The sequence below is a fragment of the Cylas formicarius genome, unplaced genomic scaffold, assembly GCF_029955315.1.
Source record: "Cylas formicarius isolate icCylForm1 unplaced genomic scaffold, icCylForm1.1 PGA_scaffold_3__17_contigs__length_32017465, whole genome shotgun sequence".
In the NCBI taxonomy this organism is placed as follows: Eukaryota; Metazoa; Arthropoda; class Insecta; order Coleoptera; family Brentidae; genus Cylas; species Cylas formicarius.
The window spans coordinates 27,393,579-27,412,244 of record NW_026844326.1 but is presented as its reverse complement, the minus strand read 5'-3'; the positions used below and the strand labels follow the sequence as shown (position 1 = coordinate 27,412,244).

At 35.8% G+C, this 18,666-nt stretch overlaps 1 protein-coding gene and 2 non-coding genes across 3 annotated transcripts; 1 reads left to right on the top strand and 2 right to left on the bottom strand.

The window, feature by feature from the left end:
* Positions 1-136: 136 nt before the first annotated feature.
* On the bottom strand, positions 137-3,636 carry LOC132700116 (adenosine kinase). The gene is made up of 5 exons (XM_060667238.1): positions 3,310-3,636; positions 2,766-3,252; positions 2,475-2,645; positions 2,035-2,269; positions 137-421 (listed from the first exon to the last, which is right to left on the bottom strand). The coding sequence occupies exons 1-5, from the start codon at positions 3,333-3,335 to the stop codon at positions 285-287; spliced, it is 1,056 nt and encodes a 351-aa protein (XP_060523221.1). The 5' UTR covers positions 3,336-3,636; the 3' UTR covers positions 137-284.
* Positions 3,637-3,786: 150 nt separating this feature from the next.
* Positions 3,787-3,858, top strand: Trnae-uuc (transfer RNA glutamic acid (anticodon UUC)). Its single transcript has one exon. It is a non-coding gene; the product is annotated as a tRNA-Glu (tRNA).
* Positions 3,859-4,089: 231 nt separating this feature from the next.
* On the bottom strand, positions 4,090-4,161 carry Trnae-cuc (transfer RNA glutamic acid (anticodon CUC)). The gene has a single exon. It is a non-coding gene; the product is annotated as a tRNA-Glu (tRNA).
* Between the last annotated feature and the right edge of the window lie 14,505 nt (positions 4,162-18,666).

The window sequence follows — 18,666 nt, the reverse complement described above, 5'->3', positions numbered from 1 at the left end:
AAAGAATATTAGTTTTTACGAGGGTGTTTTTTTTTACCCCACGCTTCAAGCGCAAGACTTCCCAAACTGACGGAAGTAACAAGAATATTTCTTTCAATGCAAGAAATATTAAAACTTACGTCAAACAAAAACCCTATTTGTTTTTTTTTTATTCAACATCTACAACTTTAACCTGTAAAAAATCTTAGTACAATATCATTCCTATTACCGTGAACACCACAATTGACCTATCGTGTCGCCGATCCTATGGTAAAATGGACCCGATTAAATAAAAAATAATTACGTTACTTGGACGGATCGAAGGCCGCTTTCCCATCGAATGTGCACCCGCTTCTCTGCACGATCTCCCGGGCCGCCCAAATCGCGCACTTAACGCACACGTCGAGCTCTCTTCCCTGAATGTATTGCGACAAAAACCCACCTAAAAAACTCTATTTTCAAAATAACGTACGTAGAAAGTCAACTTTGAAAGAAAGAGCATTTAGAAAGAGGGATTCGGTGAGAAAGTTTCAAGAAGGAAGAGAGCGCTTTTCGAGCGAGAACTTTTAGAAGGGAAGCTTTGAGGTAACTTATGAAAGAGGAGCTTTTAGAAGACAAGCTTTTGGACAGTTAAATTTTGTAGGGATGCGCTTTCAATCAAACAAAATTAAACGCGAAACAGTGCGTTTTCAAACACCAATTTTTCAGTTTGAAACCCAAAATGATTTTAGACTCATATTAATTCAGATTTGAGTTAATTTAAAACTTAAAAGAAAATTTTTGAAAAAAGAACAACATTAAAGTCTCCATTTACTGCCCGTACTTCAACTAATAACCGTTTTACTGGGGCTAGTTATCAATTTTTTTTTATTAATTACTAAAATTGGAAACAATCGCACTATGGGAGAGAATTTCATAAAACCGTCAATATCAGCATTTCTTAACATGATCCTAGAAAAAAATGACAAATAGGTAAAAGCTATGCCATGCAGTAACAATACTGTTAGCAGAAGAAACGAACGAAACGCTGAAAACAAGAAAATTCTCAGTGCAAATGGATGATTCAACTTTGAGAGGCAGTGAGGCAGTCATCAGTTAACTTATGTAAGATACATTGATGAAAAAAAATAACATCTTGTGCTGTAGATGGCGCCCCTAATAAATTAAATGCCATTAAAGCTGGTGTGAAATCTGAGCTTTTTGTCCAGTTATTTTTGAACTGTTCGATATTCTGTGTGACTGTTAACAATCGATGGTAAAGCGTTTATAACATATTTAGCCGATACCTTTGAAAAACTAAATATCTTAATAAGCAATTTCAAGAAACAAATAAAACACTGATCGACACAAAGGCAAAGATATTTGGTTTCATTACCAATAAACTTTGATCAGTTTCATTCATTCATATTCTATTTGCTGATTTAAAAGAAAGATTTTCTGATTTACAAATTGATTTCCTAACATAGATTATGCAGCTAATATGAGTGGATTGTCTGATATATCAAACATGAAGTATCAAGAAGAACTCACAGAATTGCAAAATGATGCGTGAGTAAAAATTTCATTTAATACAAAAGAAGCGATGGCACGACTTTGTGAAGAAACTTTAAGTAGATACCCAAATACAATCAAAAATGCAAAACAACTTCTACTACCTTCCATCTTTATATTTAGTCAAGTGTGGATTTAGTGCTGTAAAGGATTTACTGACAAAAAAAGAAATCGACTGGGTATAACACAACATGGAGACTTGAGATTAAAGCTGATCTAAATTGGAACCTAAACTAGCAGTAAACATCAAGCACAAGGATCACACTAAATTAATATAGAATTATTTTGAATTTGAATTTCACTTTTTATTATACGTTTTAAAATATTATTTACTGTTTTTTTAATAGAAATTTCACAGTGATATCTTGCTAAAACCATGTTACAGTGAGGGATGGCACAAAAAAGATTAGGAAACCCTCTTCTAAATAAAAGCAACTAAAAACCCGGCACATCCACCAAAATATCAAAAGCAAAGGGCACTGCTAATTAAAGTTTCAAATATACCTGTGAAAGCGTCACCGGCCCCATTCGTGTCGACGAGTTTTTCGGAGGGCAGCGCCTCTACGGGGTACTCGGATATCTCACCATCATGGGCTACCACCACCGGATCAATACCTTGGGTGATTATCACTATCCTACCTCTCTTTTTATTTAGTTTGGGAAGCGCGGCAATTTTTAAGGCAATCTCCCTAACGTCTTTCGTGGCGAACGACTGCTCTGTCGCGAAAGCCTCTGCTTCCTAAAAAACTGAGCCATTAACCTTGGCATTGGTTTAATGAAGATCCATTAAACCATGAGCAATAATTTCTGCGCGAGATTTTATGGATCAATCTTATCTAATTTATTGTCGATAATAAAACGCATTGCGAAAAATTCTAATGAGACAGAGCGAGATAGCATCGCAATTTATCGATGCAAAATGACGCAACTGTTTTTCAACTTACCGTTTCGTTACCAAAAATGACATCCACATAAGGCATAACCTGCATCAGAGGCTCTTTATAAAGCTGCGATATAAACGGGGCGCTGAGGTTCATTATAAATGGTTTGTCATGGGCCAGTGCCAATTTCGCCACCTCCTGTATAGACGGAGGGTTGACTGTCAAAAAGAAACCCTGAAAATTAAAAATGCAAAATTCAAGAGCAGTTTCACACAATTTAATAATTAGAAAAGCCCCTTTTCATTCCAGGGAAACGGGAAACATACTTTATCAGAAAATAATTAAAATACTCACCGAAATATAATAAAATCTTGCGCCCTCCAACAATTTCCTATTGTCTGGTTTGCTAATGTGATCAATGGTGAAACAATTTGCCGAACCGAGATGGGCGCAGAGCGATCTGTGAAACTTAGTAATCAGAACGGCACACGTGCCTGTTGGCTCTCGATCGTTATATTGATAAACTGCGTTAACCCCGTCCGAAGTGGCCCGTTCGTGCAAAATTTTCGAGTAGTCGTCGACACCGACGCAACCGAAAAACGTGGTAACTTTGGGCTTCTCCAGGATCCACTGTGCCACCCGTAAGGCGTTCTGTACACTGCCACCAGCTATGTATTCTGCTTTATATTTCGTTGTCAAATCGCCGTATAGGTTACCGTGTTTCTCGGGATCGAATAATGTGGCATCGTTTTCTTTCATGTGGTACCGGTCCAGAAAATCCTTATCTACGACCGCGGAAATGTCCAGCAGCGGGTTTCCCAAGCCCACCAAAATATTTTCGCTAAAAAATCCGAATCGAACAACGACTTAAAAGAAAACAGTGCTGATGCGAACGTACCTCAGGCCCTGTTTATCCACCTTCATGTTAAAAAAAAAAAATTGTTTTACAAAATAGAACAAAACGATAATTTTTTCTGCTCGTGGGAGAGCTGCCTTTATCCGCCGATATATTCTCTACGAGTAACGCAATGAGTGGTCGGACGCATATCGATGCTATCTCATCGTTTTCAACAATTATTAACGGCTATTAACATTTCTATAGCGTATCACTAAAAAATAAATATAACCTCCGATCATAACCAACAAAAGGCTAACGGCGCGGTCGTTGATTGTCAACAGGGTACCGCATTGTCACGTTTTCGGTTTACGTAACGAATGACGCAACGCTTCGCCAATTGCTTATTGCTTAAGCATTTCGTTGTTCATAGAAAATGTGTCAATATAAATGCATAAATTTAGAACACAGTTTATTTTTAAAAACTGCTTCATATATCATTTCCGGAAAGAGTACCATGTTTTAAGACAACTTAACATATCCGATATGGTCTAGTGGCTAGGATACCTGGCTTTCACCCAGGAGGCTCGGGTTCGATTCCCGGTATCGGAATAATTTTTTTTTGCTGTGTTATTACTTTTTATTTTTTAAATATCTAACCTTCATAACTTTTTGAGGGGCCGTATTATTTTATTTAACGAAAACTACGGTCTAAATCAATTACATTTTTTGTTTCAGTGATATACATTCAGTCTCTTCGAGCAATTTAGTAAAAATAACATTAAATTGGTCACCAAGCCATGAAATATGATTTTCATTTATGATTTAAATTTAAAAAAATTTTTCCGATACCGGGAATCGAACCCGAGCCTCCTGGGTGAGAGCCAGGTATCCTAGCCACTAGACCATATCGGACTTAATAAAATTTGTTGTTCAAGTGAGAGGACTTGTGATAACTTCAAACTTTCGACGTCTGCGATATTTTAATAATGGTTGAGACACCCAAAACCGATCCAAAAATCGGTATTGTATAAAATCCCATAATCGTATATCGGCGGGATCTTGGCCACAGGTTTCCACTGACGCAGATGCTATAGATCATACTCATCATCATCTGTGTCAGAGTTATGTTTGCGTGGTCGAGAGTTGACCCGACCGCCCTAAAGGGCGTCGAAAATTTACAGAACGCCAGTCGCACCACCTGCTCCCCGTAGGTCCGAATGGCGTTTTAACTTTGTTCCGAGTTCGATGTTGATAAACCGCATCAGGGCAGGAGGGAACCGACGGTCAGTCCCCACACTTACCCCTGCCCATTTAGCAGATTGCCCGGAGGCGGCCAAATCCGCCGCGTAACAGAACACCGCCCCCCTCCGTCGCCGACGTCAATACACGATCCCCAACTAACAATTACAGGTAACTAATACCTCTTGATGCGTGTTCAAAGTTGGCTGCATTGTTTACGATCCACCGCCGCAGAAGCCAAGAATAATGGCCGGGCGGCGGTCCCGGCGAGTCAAACCAAGACAAATGGCATCCGGGTGGAGGCAGGGGGCGCGGGCATCTCGGTTAATTCTACAAGTTGCCAACTTAAACGGTCCGAATTGAAATTCCGCACCAACTTTCGAATGTCCACTCAATACAAATCCGTGGGTTGGGGGTGGGGGGGCGACCGCCTTCAATCTAGCGACCTGTGTAACCTTAAGGAATTTCATAATCGTCCGGAAAGTCTTTACCCGTCCGATATACATTTAATGGAAGATTTACGAAGACGCAGCGGACGTCCACAATTTCGAGTGCCGGGGGTCGCGCGTATTAATTATTGTTTCTGATCGTTTGATCCTTTTGATTAATTTCGTCGGGTCGCAACCCCCGCCGCCCCCCGCCCAGGTCGCCCTTCAAGTTTCCGCTACGACCAGATTGACGAGGAATTGGGGGGGGGGTTATTTTCCGTTCCGTTCCCTAAAATTACATAAATTAATAAATAGTATATCGGATATAACAGTAGGTAAAAAAACTCACAACGCGAATGAAAAAAAAACAAAAAATAAAAGCAAAAGCGAACTCTATACAATCAACATTTTTAGGTTCAACTGTTCTGCATAAGCAACTTATTTTTTTATAGCTAAATATTTGCGTTAAGTTTAGGCCAATTGAGAAGTAAAATTAGTTGCTCACGACATAACCTCAAATTGTAAATAAATCTTCTTTAATGATTGTAATTAAGCAGATACAGCAGGGAAATTATGGAGTCGGTAAGTGGAACAAGCGTTAAAAAACCTGAAAACAAATTATTTCGAATACAAATTAGCAAGAAAAGAGAGAAAATTTGAGGCAAAACAAAAAACAAGACAAAATGTTATACGAAACGACAACAATGTCACGTGGTAGATATCAATGTTATTATAAAAATGAATAAAAAATATTGAAAATAATAAAAAAACTGACATAAATAGCCTAAGTGCGATATAAGGACGAAAAAACTTCTTGCTTATATTCTTAAAAATTATGAAAAAATATAATATAAATATGTAATATATATAATTGGGTTTTAAATCGTTTTTCGACGTTGTCCGATGCCTAACTTCCACAATCCTCTATCATCCCATTGACTTCTTTGGAGCTCATTGCACTGGAAACTATCTCCTTTCAAGTTTTCCTAGATTTTCCTAGTATTCTGCGGTTTAGTATTTATAACATAAAAATTATGAATATTAAAACTACTTTAAATAATATAATATTTAATATAATAATTTGTTACCTATACCACAAGCCTATTTGAACAAATATAAATGAAGCAAACAAAAAAATACTAATAAAAGTTTTTATATTCATTGATACAAACATTGATACTAGCAAAATGCAAAATATAAAATCTAAAAGATAAAAATCTTAGAAAAAATCAATATTATTTGAGATTAGTTAATAATTCCATTAATCATTCAACAATACTATTAATACATTCAGAAAATAGCAAATTGCACAACATACAATTTGAAAATTTACAAACTATGCGTTGCAGTTATAAAAACAATTGATGACTAAATGTTTTTCAAATTTTTTTCAAAAGAAAATTGTGTCTTTTATTTGTAAACATATGTCTAAAAATTGAACACCGTGCCTTTATAAAAAAACATGATAAAAGCATTAAATATTAAAAGTATTAAAAACTGTGAAAATCTGAACATTTTTTGTTCTAATTTAACTTGTGACTGATATAAATTTTTTATAACCGCAGCTCCAACAGTACCTGAAACTTTTTTGCAATCTACCTCAAATCGATTTATTGAAGCCACTGAATGTGTCCAATAAACAGAGCTAGCCTCCAATTTCTGTTCTACAGGCGCTAAAGAACAATTTGTTATTATTAATATTACATTTTTCTCCACTGTTGGGTTAGAAAAAAGAGTTTTTGCATTTATTAGAGTGGCAGAAGATGAATCGGTGAGATCTTCGATACCCTTTTTAACTGACAAACCAACTTCTCCAGACAATTATTACTGGTTGTGGTGGTAATACGTGAAGGTGCTTTTAGAAATGCTTTGTTTACTTGATTAATTAAATCATTTACCAATGGAAACTGAGCCAAACAAGTCACATGAAACAGGTTAGAAAAAAATATTTTAAAATTTTGTGCAGGGTTAATGATTTTATCTGTCGGAACACTATTGGACAAAAACAAGTTGGTCAATGTTTCTCGATCAAATCCGGTTACACTTAAATTGTTGCTTTTTTCCAATTGTTTGGATGCAACTAAATTAGATCCTACTATAATCATTGAATTCGTTGGTTTCCCCTAAGATTCCAATCAATGCGTGTGCAATATAACTCCCACACGAGTCAGTTGTTTCATTGTTCCTTGTTAAAGTTTGCTTGTATCTTTTCATATATACGAAAGCAGTAACAAGCAATAAATTCTCTATTATTGGAAAAAAATATCTGTCCCTAGTGATTCTTCTACGTCCATAAGTACCTGAACTTCATTACGTATCCCCTCTTATCTGGATATTCCCAACTACCCTTTGAACACCTCCATTTTGGTGGCCTCCAATTTTCTTTTGTCGTTTTCTGCACTCCTACATGTCTGCTCCACACGATAAAGAACTTTTAGATGTTGTATTTTCGTTTTTTTCCTATCTCGTGACTCCAAAGGATTCCATTTAAGCCAGAAGCTAATCTGCTGGCTTGAGTTACACGTCTTTTAATTTGGCGTTCGTCTTTTCCGGTGGCATCAAATTCAATCCCTAAGTAAGTGTAACTAGTGTAACTGGATGTTAATTTTTAACCATAAACTATTGTGGTGAGTGATGAGCTGCTTTTTGGCAAATTGTAACAGATTTCATGTAATTGTATAGACATACCCCTGTATTTTCTTTGCCATCGATTTAGAGCGTGCGTATATTATATACACAAGCAAAACCTTTTTCACTGGGAAATTTCGAGATAGTTTATTTGGAATGTTCAAAAGCTTTTATTAAGGTTAATACATAGACATAGACATTCTGTAAACATTGTATAAAAGATAAAAAGCCATGATTCGCAAAAAGGACAAGATTGCAACCTGCCTATGATATGATTGTTAATATGAATGTGATAATGCAAAAGAAAATTAATAAATGATAAAAAAAAAACAAAAAAAATGTTGTAAATTATCTAAAAATTGAAACGAAAGTTTATCGAAAATATCGCAAATAATATGAAAATATTATAACTAATCTAAAAAAAACAATCAAGAAAAATATGACACAATTAATTTACATAACAAAGGGACGTATATAAAAATAAGCGGGTAATGAAAAATGATTGTTGTTGAGTGTGTGTTGCCTAAATATTTTTTAATTCTTGGGGTGAATAGCGTCTAATAATATAATGGTTTGTTTTTCTCTCTATACCTATTTATCTTTTGTATTTTTCTTTATTTCCATTTTAAAAAAATATTTGTTCGGAATCATTGACGAAACCAATTTATTTATAAATTAACCCGAACGAAACAAAGTACACAATTATCTATTGAAACACGCGTTAAAATATAAAATAAAGTTATGGACAGGGGCGGGGGAGGGATAAATTTGCATACAAATTAAAAATCATAATCGTAAATACCCGCCGTTCGCCCAGTGGGGGATTAAAAGGTTTACGATTACGCGTTGTTAATGTTAAATTAAAGGGGGGCGGTGGGGTTGATTTTTAAACGGCGTTTTTATGAGACCAGGCGCCACGCGCGCCGCTGCCTAAAAAATCGAAGCTTTTCCTTAATCCCGCACGTTTTCCGTCCTACGCCCTTCGGGGGAGGGGGGTCGCGCGACCCCTCACAATTTATTGGCGCCACTTACAAACAATTAACATAAAATCCTAATTGCGTGGCGCGGGGGGTGGCCGGTGAAAAATCCCGAAAATCCAATGAACACATAAAAAAGGGTTAAAGCGGATGAAAAACCACCCTGCCCCTCGTACCGCGACCCACCCGGACTCTTTTACTGCATTAACCCCTTCGGCATTTATCCGCGGGGCGCGTAGATTTTTATTTCCCTTTCACGGTGTTTGTTTTGGATTTCCTACCCGTTTACATTTTAGCGGCAGAATCGCTCTTCCCCGTTTTTCGCCGGCGCCGCGCCCATTTAATGCGAAACGCAAATATAGTGAGGGACGAAATGGAAAAAAAATTATGTCAAAAATTACGCGCGAAATAATTATTAAGTGACAAGAAAAAGGACCCGCACAACACTCACTCATCGCGAACGCGAAAAATTTAAAAAAGCACGGCTTTCAAGCTTTTTATTATTTTTTGTAACTTTTAACCATCAAGTCCACCAAAACTAACTAAATTTCCCCAAATTTTGGCGAAGCTTCTGGCCGTCGCGCCCCGCTCTTCCCTATTTAACATGTATATAATAATTATAATTATTAATTAAAAAGTATTTAATAAAAAAACAACGTTACCGATCTATAGATTAAAAAATTTGTTGTTATATAAATCCGTGAAAAGGATTAAACAGTGGACAGATACAACAATAGCCGAAATGAAGAAGTTTCTTGGTTTGAATATTTTAACGATTATTGGTCTACTGATCTACACATGGAAACACCAATTTTTGGCAAAGTTATGCCTCGAAATAGGTTTAGACAAATATTACAATCATTACATTTTTGTAATAATGATGAAACGCCAGAAAACGCAGATCGGCTCTTCAAAATTGAACCAATAACAGAATACTTTTAAAATAAATTTGGCACAGTTTATAAACCGAAACAAAATCTTTCATTGGATGAGGCAATAACGAACTTTAAATTTTACAACGGAAGTGGACAAAAGTTGCAAAATCTCGTAAAAAAACTTTTAGATAAATATGAAAATATTTGGTATCATGTTTAGACGGATAACTATTATAATAGTGTTGAATTAGCAGAGCATTTGCTTTCCAGGAAGATAAGAATATGTGGTACAATTAGAGAAAGTCGTGGGTTACCTCAAGATATAAAAAAAATTAAGTTAAAAGAGGCCATCATGTTTTCCGTAGAAAAAATGAAGTTTTATTTCATGTATGGAAAGACGAGATATATGTCCGAATGATCTCAACGGTATATCAGGCTCGGCTTAGAGAAACCGGTAAAATAAATCGTAAAACTGGTGAAATTATTAAAAAACAAAACAATAAGCATATAAAAAAAAGTATTTTATGTTGATGTTGAACTGCGCATTATTTAATTCATTTGCGATACACAAGAAATACAAAAAAAAAGTTGCTAGAAGTTGCTAGAAGTTGGGTCGAAAATCAAGAAAATGTGGGTTTAGAAGCAGAAGTTTCTGAAGGCCCATCAAAAAGAGCTTCTCGTGAAGATCCACCAAGTAGGCTTTGTGTAGATTTGGCAGATCATTAACTTTCTTATAATCTTATTATAAAAAAAAGTCTCAGTTTGACAAAAAAGGCTTTTATGTTTTTGTTGAACTGCGCATTATTTAATTCATTTGCGATACACAAGAAATACAAAAAAAAAGTTGCTAGAAGTTGGGTCGAAAATCAAGAAAATGTGGGTTTAGAAGTTTCTGAAGGCCCACCAAAAAGAGCTTCTCGTGAAGATCCACCAAGTAGGCTTTCATAAAAACACATAGGCTTGTAAAACTTAAAAAAAGTTCGGGGAAAAAAATTTCCACAGAAACGGTGCAAAGTTTGCAAAATTCAAGGCATAAGGAGAGAAACTTGCTTTATGTGCGGATATTGTGAAATTCCTCTATGTGTTGGAAACCGTTTTAAGGACTAACACATTAAAAAAAAAATTAGAAATGTAATTTTCAAATTAGGTACGTAATTGTTTGAATTGTTTGTTATATTTAGTTACTATACTTTTATATGAATAGACGTATAGCTTTTTTTTTAGATTTTTAAGCGGTCCATTTTACCCCTGATATTGTGTAACGTGCTAAAAATGTCAAATGTAATGTAAAAGTAACCAGAATTTATATTTATAATAACGAAAAAAAATTTGATTAATTTTTGAAGTGGTCCTCCTTGTCCGACCCTTACCCTACCGTAGTTATCCAATACAAGGATTAGCTTTGATCTTCCATCAAAAACCTTTTTTCTATTCCCTTCTGTAAAGTAGCTCATTATACACGGATCCGGGGTGCCAAAGTGTCACTTTACCACGTGAGTGTCTTGTGACCGCACGGGTTTGCGACATTTTACCGCACTTTTAAATGCACAATGCACGTACAATAAATAGGTATAAAAAAAAAACAAAAAAACTGTAAAATATGGAACTCAATCAAATGATGGTCAACTACAGAGTAAAAATTATACTAAAAAAAGGTTTTATTCTGGTTTTAAAATTTGTAAATGTCAAATTTGTGACCTGATTTGAAACTTTCTGGCTCGAAGCTAATTTCAGGATTCGTTTGTGGCGACAGTCCTTCGTATAGTTCCAACATGGCTTTCATTTTTTGAAAGTTAATTTTTTTGAATAACAAATAAGTCCGAAATTGACAAAATGTCAGTAACATCTTACATAAAATTGCAGGGCGTCCTATTCATTTCGTGCGGCTCCTTGCAAAATCAGGTGAACTGGGAATGGGATTTACGACTCGGAGTCTCGAAATGGCAATATTAATGGAAAAAATCAATAAGAAACAGCATAAATGCGATATAAAAAAGTAAAAATGGTAAAATGCAAGAAACGGAATATAAAGGAAAACATCATACTTAATTCTCAAATCAAAGTTAAAAACAAAACATCGCAAATAACATAACCGATATAAAAAAAATTACATAATAAAATGACGCAACATACCGATGAGTTAATAATAATAATAACAATAACAATAGGCTTATTGCATAAAAAAACATTACAGCAATAAAATAAAACATTCAAAACGTATATGGCGTGCGATCTAAAAAAAATGTTTCGCTAATCATAATGCTGGCTTCTTCAGAGCTTCACTGAGACTATTTCAGGTGAGTTCGACTCAACAACAATCGACGCAGGAAGAATCCGGAAGTTTCGTAAATAGTATTACAGTAGCCTGTGGAAGTTTCTTTGAAAAAAAATATTTTAAGCATCATTTATAATAAACAGAGTTTTGGGGTGCAGTAACATTTTAAGAAATATTTCTGGTATTTCTCGGTTAACCGTGCGAGTGTTGTGGGCTATTGTCTCTATTATATGAATTTGCGAAGACTTAAAGGTGAGCGTTCTCACGAGTACAGTAGTTGAATTTCATAATGCTTTCGTTTTATTAACCAAAATACCAATGTACCAAATGGTTTATTTATTAATCGGTTTCATTTTCAATTTATAAAATAAACCCAAGGAATTTAATTAAATATTGGTGTGTTCTCTCTTTGAACTATTTTAAACATTGTTACTTTGTTGATTTAAAGTCTACTATCGCGTGTCTCTGCCCATCAGAATATTATGGACTGACTTGTTTATTGCACTGTTGCGTGATGCTGCCCTCGATCGAAATGATCAGCACTAGTGATTGAAATAGGTACCACGTGTGTTCTTCCCTTAGTACCAACCTAAAGTCAGTTCCAGATTTTATGCCACGATGAGTTATATCTGTTATCTGTGTTTTCTGGTGATATTAAGTAATATTTAGTTTGTTTTGACTCTTAATAATCTTTGCTACTCAGGTTATTTTTTTTAGTTTCAAATGCGAACCGTGTCACCTCGCTGATCGTTTTGACTCAAATACTTAATAATTATTCATTAACAATAAATAAATAAAATTAAAATTTTATTGTGATGGTTACCCCATTTACATTTACTATTAATTAAATGTAAACGGATCACAGTTTAATACAGGGCGTTCTATTCATTTCGACCTACCGTGCCGTCCCGTGAAAAATCAAGTGAACTAGGATTGGGATTTACGACCCTCAGTCTCGAACGAACCCCTTACGAGTGGTGCGGAGCTGACCTCCCGGCCCCCCGTTTCCCATTAAGGCGACGCGGGATAAAATATACAACGCGGACCTTGACGAACGCTGAAGAAGAAGAAGAAGGCGAGAAAGAAACGTCGATTCATTAGCGGGTTTCGCGACGACAGAGAGAGCGAGAGAGAGACGTCCGAATAAAGAAATTCCCCAATGGCAGGGGGAGGGGGGGACTCGCGGGTCCGTCATGCAAAAACCTCCCCGGGGGCGGCGGCGCGCGCGAGGGGGGTCGTTTCGAAAAGTAACCCCGTAACAATGCAACGGCAAGTGGAAAGACAATAAAAGTAAATTCCGTTCTTCGCCTCCTCCTCTCGTAGATTGCTCACTCGCCGGCGCAAGCAATAATTGCGACCCCGAAAGGCCGTTTTTGTTTCGGACGTGGAGGCCCTTTGATGTTAGTTTCCAGTCCGGGCCGATTGTTAATTAATGACGCAATTAATGAGCGTTCACGTTTGACGTTGAAAGAAGTCGATGCAGCCCGATGACGTTTTCGTTATTCCTATTTCGTGTTTTGAACCCCGCCGATTCTAGCAAATAAAAATATTTCCATTTTCAAGACTCCAAATATATGGCAAAACTTACCGAAACGTCTAATAAATATTGCCTGCGATTCTAAATGTAAATTTAGTAGTCTATGTATGTACAATATCAGCTTGCCCATCTAAACAAAAAGTTAATACGCAGCTTTGTATTTTAAAGCCTTTTTGTTCTAGAAGAACTCATTTTTTTTGTATCGTAGTCCTGCTGACCGCCATGAAACTTTTTTAAAGTCTCTTTTACGTATCGCCGAACTTTGGTAAATGTAAACAATTGTAGACCGTGTGCCAAATACAAATATCTCCTATACATTAAAAAGTTTCTTACAAAAGTTTCTTGGACTCTCCTGAATATTTAAAATATTATAACTGATCCAACGAAAATTTATCCACAGACTATGGAGACGATGCACTACTTAATCAGTTTGACAGATGTGCATCAGCTTATACAGGGTGTCCCAAATAGGTGGTGCTGTTTTGGCCAATTCATTAAACAAAATCTCAAATTTTAAAATGCAACACCCAAATAAGGTAAGTTTGTAATTTGTTTTATATTTCAATTTTACTTACTTTTTGAGATATTTTATGATTTAAGATGTAACATAACACCCGTATAAATTCTTGTTGAATTTAAAAGTTTTATTCGTATGCCTGTAGTAATATTTCTTTAAAAGAAGTAGTATCATGTCTTTGCTATTTAAAAAATATCTAATCTTGCCAACAAGTGACCAAATGTGGGCAACTTTAAATTCAACAAAAATTTATACGGGTGTTATCTTAAGCCTCGAATATCTCAAAAAGTTTTTCATTTACAGCTAATAATTTACCCAGAAAACACAACCTGCACATAATGCAAACATATGTTCGAAGTAAAAGCTATAACCCTAGATCTCCCATGTTTCTCGTTATATGAATTTTTTCAATAGGGTAAATGGTTGTCGAGAAAACACTTGTGTTCTGAAACCATGCAGTAAGCCGTAATAGTAAATGACGCCATCGCGTGTCCATCCATCATGACTTTTTCAAATATCTCGAGAAGTGTGTATGATAGACGTTTGAGCTGTCCGTACAAGCTATATAGTCGTGTGATAAAAACTGACAACCGAATCACAGACTTCTAGGTATGGTCCATAATCATTAAAAAGGGATCTCAATTTTCAGTTTTTGGTAGTTTCTATTGGTTCAAGAACTTTTTCGATGGCGTATACCGTTTTTGAGAAATGTTTTTTTTTTGATACTCTGCCCCCTCCCAGCCCGCCCAATTTCAATAGTTTCCGATAGGGAGCTAAGCCCTATATTTGTACTGTGAGACCTTTAAAACGAGCCCAATTTGAGCCCGCTAGCTCAAGTCGTTCGGAAGTTATTTGCGTTTTTATGAAGCGTCGACAGATATTCGGGAACAGAGAACAGACAGACAAAATAAAAAAAAATACGCTGACCGTTGCCGAGATATGTTTCGTTGGCAAGCGATTTCATCAATTTTTCGAAAGCAAAAATACAGATTTGAAATTTTACACGGTTATAAATGTTGACGGTTTACATTGACACTGCGAATCCACAAACAGGATTCATTTTCGGTCTTTTGCTTTTTGTTTGGTCTTTGCTTTTGACGTTTGGCAATTTTGATGGCCGTGTATTAGTGTTGTTTTGCAAAAATGGATAGAAAAAGTATAAGTATGCATAGTATGCATTCGTGACTCAAATGTCGTCGACCACACTTTTATAATATACTATTAAAGTTAATTTTTTCATTTAATGAACAGTGTGCCATGGAAAGTGATAATTTGACACTATCGTTAATGGCAATCAGACTAAACTAAAAAAAAATCGAAATAATTCGATTGTTTGGTGATTTTGCTCGAAGTAACGAAGATGTTGCTGCAGAGTTTAACGGGAGACATCCGCAATGTGCGTGTATTATGCAACAGAATCGCCTTCGAAATTTATCATCTCAACTGAATATTAGTAATAAAGCGAGATGTTTAATCCGTTACAAAATTAAGCCCCATAAACAAAAGTTCTGAAATGCATTAAGAAAAAGTCTATGGGAATGGGATTGTTGTTATTGGACCGAAGGTATTTTTCCGATAAAAGTGTTTACCGATAGGGTCGTATCACCTCAAAATTCTATATACTGGGCCAGAGATAATCCCCACTGAGTTATAAGTTATAAGTTCTCAGGTGTCTCATGAATCCTTTATTATCAAAATTGGATTTAGTTTTCTGTGCAATTTTTTTTTCAGTACCTAATATGTTGGTAGTGTAAATAGTTTCTTAATTCTGGCAAATTTTCTCTTGTTCCTGTGTTGTAAATCATAATTCGTTTCATTAAATTTTAATAAAAACATTTATTAAAACAACATTGATATACTGGTTTTCTTCCATTTTAAACCGATTTTATCGACAAACTTTGCACCACAATCAATAATGAGTAAATCTTTATTGAACTGTCAAACGGAAAATGAATTATTTAATATAAGACGGCTATTTTATGGTCATCTAAAACGTGAACTATGACAAAGTAATTAACATTCCAAAGAAACTTGCTTTTATTTTAGAAACAATACTACTTAGGTATAGCGACATGATACATCATTCGAAAAGTAATTTAATTTGCTCTTAGGATATGTTATAATATACAGGGTGTCCCATTTAAAAAAAATGCATTTTTTGACATTTCTGTATCTCGCAGAAAAAGAAAAATTTAACTTTCTACTGGCTCCGGTGTTGTAATAAATTTTATATGAAGCTATGTTAATAACTAATTTCCCGAAAACCACTAAAGATCGGCATAGGAACGTATTATTCAAAAAACGTAATAATTTACTTGGTGTGCCATTTAAAATTTCATTGTTGCTAGTACTTTTTTGAAAACCGGGCAACGTCGATCCGTAGGACACTATTGTTGCTATGAAGACTAATTAGACAGAAGAACTGAGGAGGTCTACTTATGTAGACAGTCACAATGGATCCTAGACCACCCTACAACAAAGACGGATAGGAAAAAGTCTAATCGTACATCAACAGGTAATCCAATCTAAGTTAAAGATCTCGCGATCTTTCTTCTTGCGCTTACTTATCCCCGAGCCCCCCCCTACCCACGACCCCACCGCCAACTTCAATTTCCAATGACGGAGGTCCGCCGCCCCGCTCGGATTTCGCCCTTTGGCTGCATCTGCTAATTACTAAACGACGACGAGAGCAAACAACATATTTCGTCCGGGAAAACTAGATTTCAAACGGATTTTCCTCCCGCCGCCGTCGCCGCCGCCGCCGCGCTGCCCCATCTTAAAAGTGCAGCCTCTCAATCTTATTTGTGTTACCAAGTAAAATATATACTACGGGGCGACTGCTGCCAAACCGGAGTTTAACGTTAAACGAGTCCGCCGCCCCCGGGAGGCGCCAGGTTATTAAGTATTATTGCGTTAGGCGCAATATCTACCCCTCCGGAGATGAAAAATAATGAGGCGTTTTCCCGGCAAATTATTGCCCGTGATTACCGGGCACTATCGGCCCGCGTCGCCCGTCTCCCTCGTCTAAAATTGCGAATATCCCGGACGGACAAGCCGATAATTTGACGCATATCGACACGTTATCGATCGAGTATCGACATTTCCATAAACGGGCGCCCCATATTGAAACGTCATTGATTCCGAAATTCTGGAAAAACTATTAATCCGTTTCTTAACAGCCGATCTAAATAACATCGACAAAATGTCCAGTAAATTTGGATATTTTGATAAACACATTTTTGTTATCAAATGACACGCTGTCATTTAGTTTCATAATCAAAAATTGGATCATATTAAAAAACTATGGAGTAAAATTTCAAAATCGAGAGTTCCCAATTTAATTATTGTAAATATATTTTTCGATTTTGTATCGATTTTGATCGAAATTGATATTATTAGTCGGTTTGTTGATCGAAAATTCGAATGATACTGATGAGATATCGATTAAACATCGATTTTTTTATAAAGGAATATATATTCGGTGTAATTTGGACAATATCATTTTTTTTATTAAACATTAAAACTGAAATTTTGTTTTTTGCAAAAAAATTTAGTAAGCTTAAATAAAGCAAAATTTATCGATCAAGTAGAAACGAGTTCAATTGTATTATTATAATTATTATTCAGTCCTCCAATAATAAAATTTAAATAATATCGATAGATTTTTACTATTATGATGTTTATGCTGTAGTGACTAAATGAATAACTAATTAAATATAGAAGTGATATTTAAGGTAATCTTTTTTGAATTTTTTTCATAGAAAAAAAAAATGAATTTTTCGAAGAAGTCGTCGGTTTCAACGAGTTTCCTGACGGGGGCGGTCGAGGAGGTGGGCGTTCGGCCTACGGAATAGCGAAATAAAAGTTTTTGTGCCCGAAAATTACGTAAGTAATAATCAAATTTAAATATGTGCTCAACGAAGTACGTCGGAAATTTCCGTCGTTAGGCGAGTGCTTTTTCTTAATTAAAGTAATTATAAAGTGGGGCCCGCCATCGACAAACAAGATCTCGAACGGCTCCGAAGCCGCAAAGCAAAGAAAAACGCACGTTTTAATTCGATTTTGTTTTTTTTTTCTATAGAGTCCGTCAAACTCGGCTTTCGTTAGTAACTTTTATCGAGTGGCCGCGGAAAAAAGACGATGATACTTGTGACCGTCAAGCGGACGTCAATAGTTACCATTTTTGTCGGGTTTGAATGAATTCGGTTTGAATTGTTCGCACCGAAAAGAACATTAAAAGAATTGTTCGATACTAACAGTTCAAAACAATGAAAAGCGATTTTTTATATTATGATGATTTTTATTCAACAATTTTTAATTTAACCTTTAACATTAAAAACTTTTTTGATAATTATTCGAATGTGTAACGAAAGGTTATCATCTAACTTTCATATATAATATTTTTATTTGAAAATAATACGTGACGTGAAATGACCTTTTGCTATAATTTTCCTTTATTCGTTTCGCTTTTTCTTTTCATCTAGTTGTTTGGCACATTTTTGAAATATTAAGTATTTTTTCCACTTATATGGGGTGATGAAAAAATACCAGAAAGGAAAACATAAAAGGAAAACATAAAATAAATAAATAAATAAATCGAAATGCTGCAACTACAGAGGAATCTTCTTAATAAACGCTTCCTACGTAATAATCTCAAATATTCTACCACACAGACTATACGGAGAACATATTTTCGGTTTAAAACGTGGGTCGACGTTGTCCGATATCTAGAGTCCATTCTCTTCGGTCCTCCAATTGGCCATCGGTTATGTTTCTCGAGCTCGTCGCTTTGCGAACTTGCTCGTGTCACGTTCGTTCTGGACACTCTCATTTTTTTTTGGTGGTGGTATCCAATTCATTGTGTGTTTAGGGGTTAGCTGTCCTCGTTCGCGTCACGCCTGTGCATGGCCGTACCAGATCAGTTGTTTTCTTGTAGTTTTC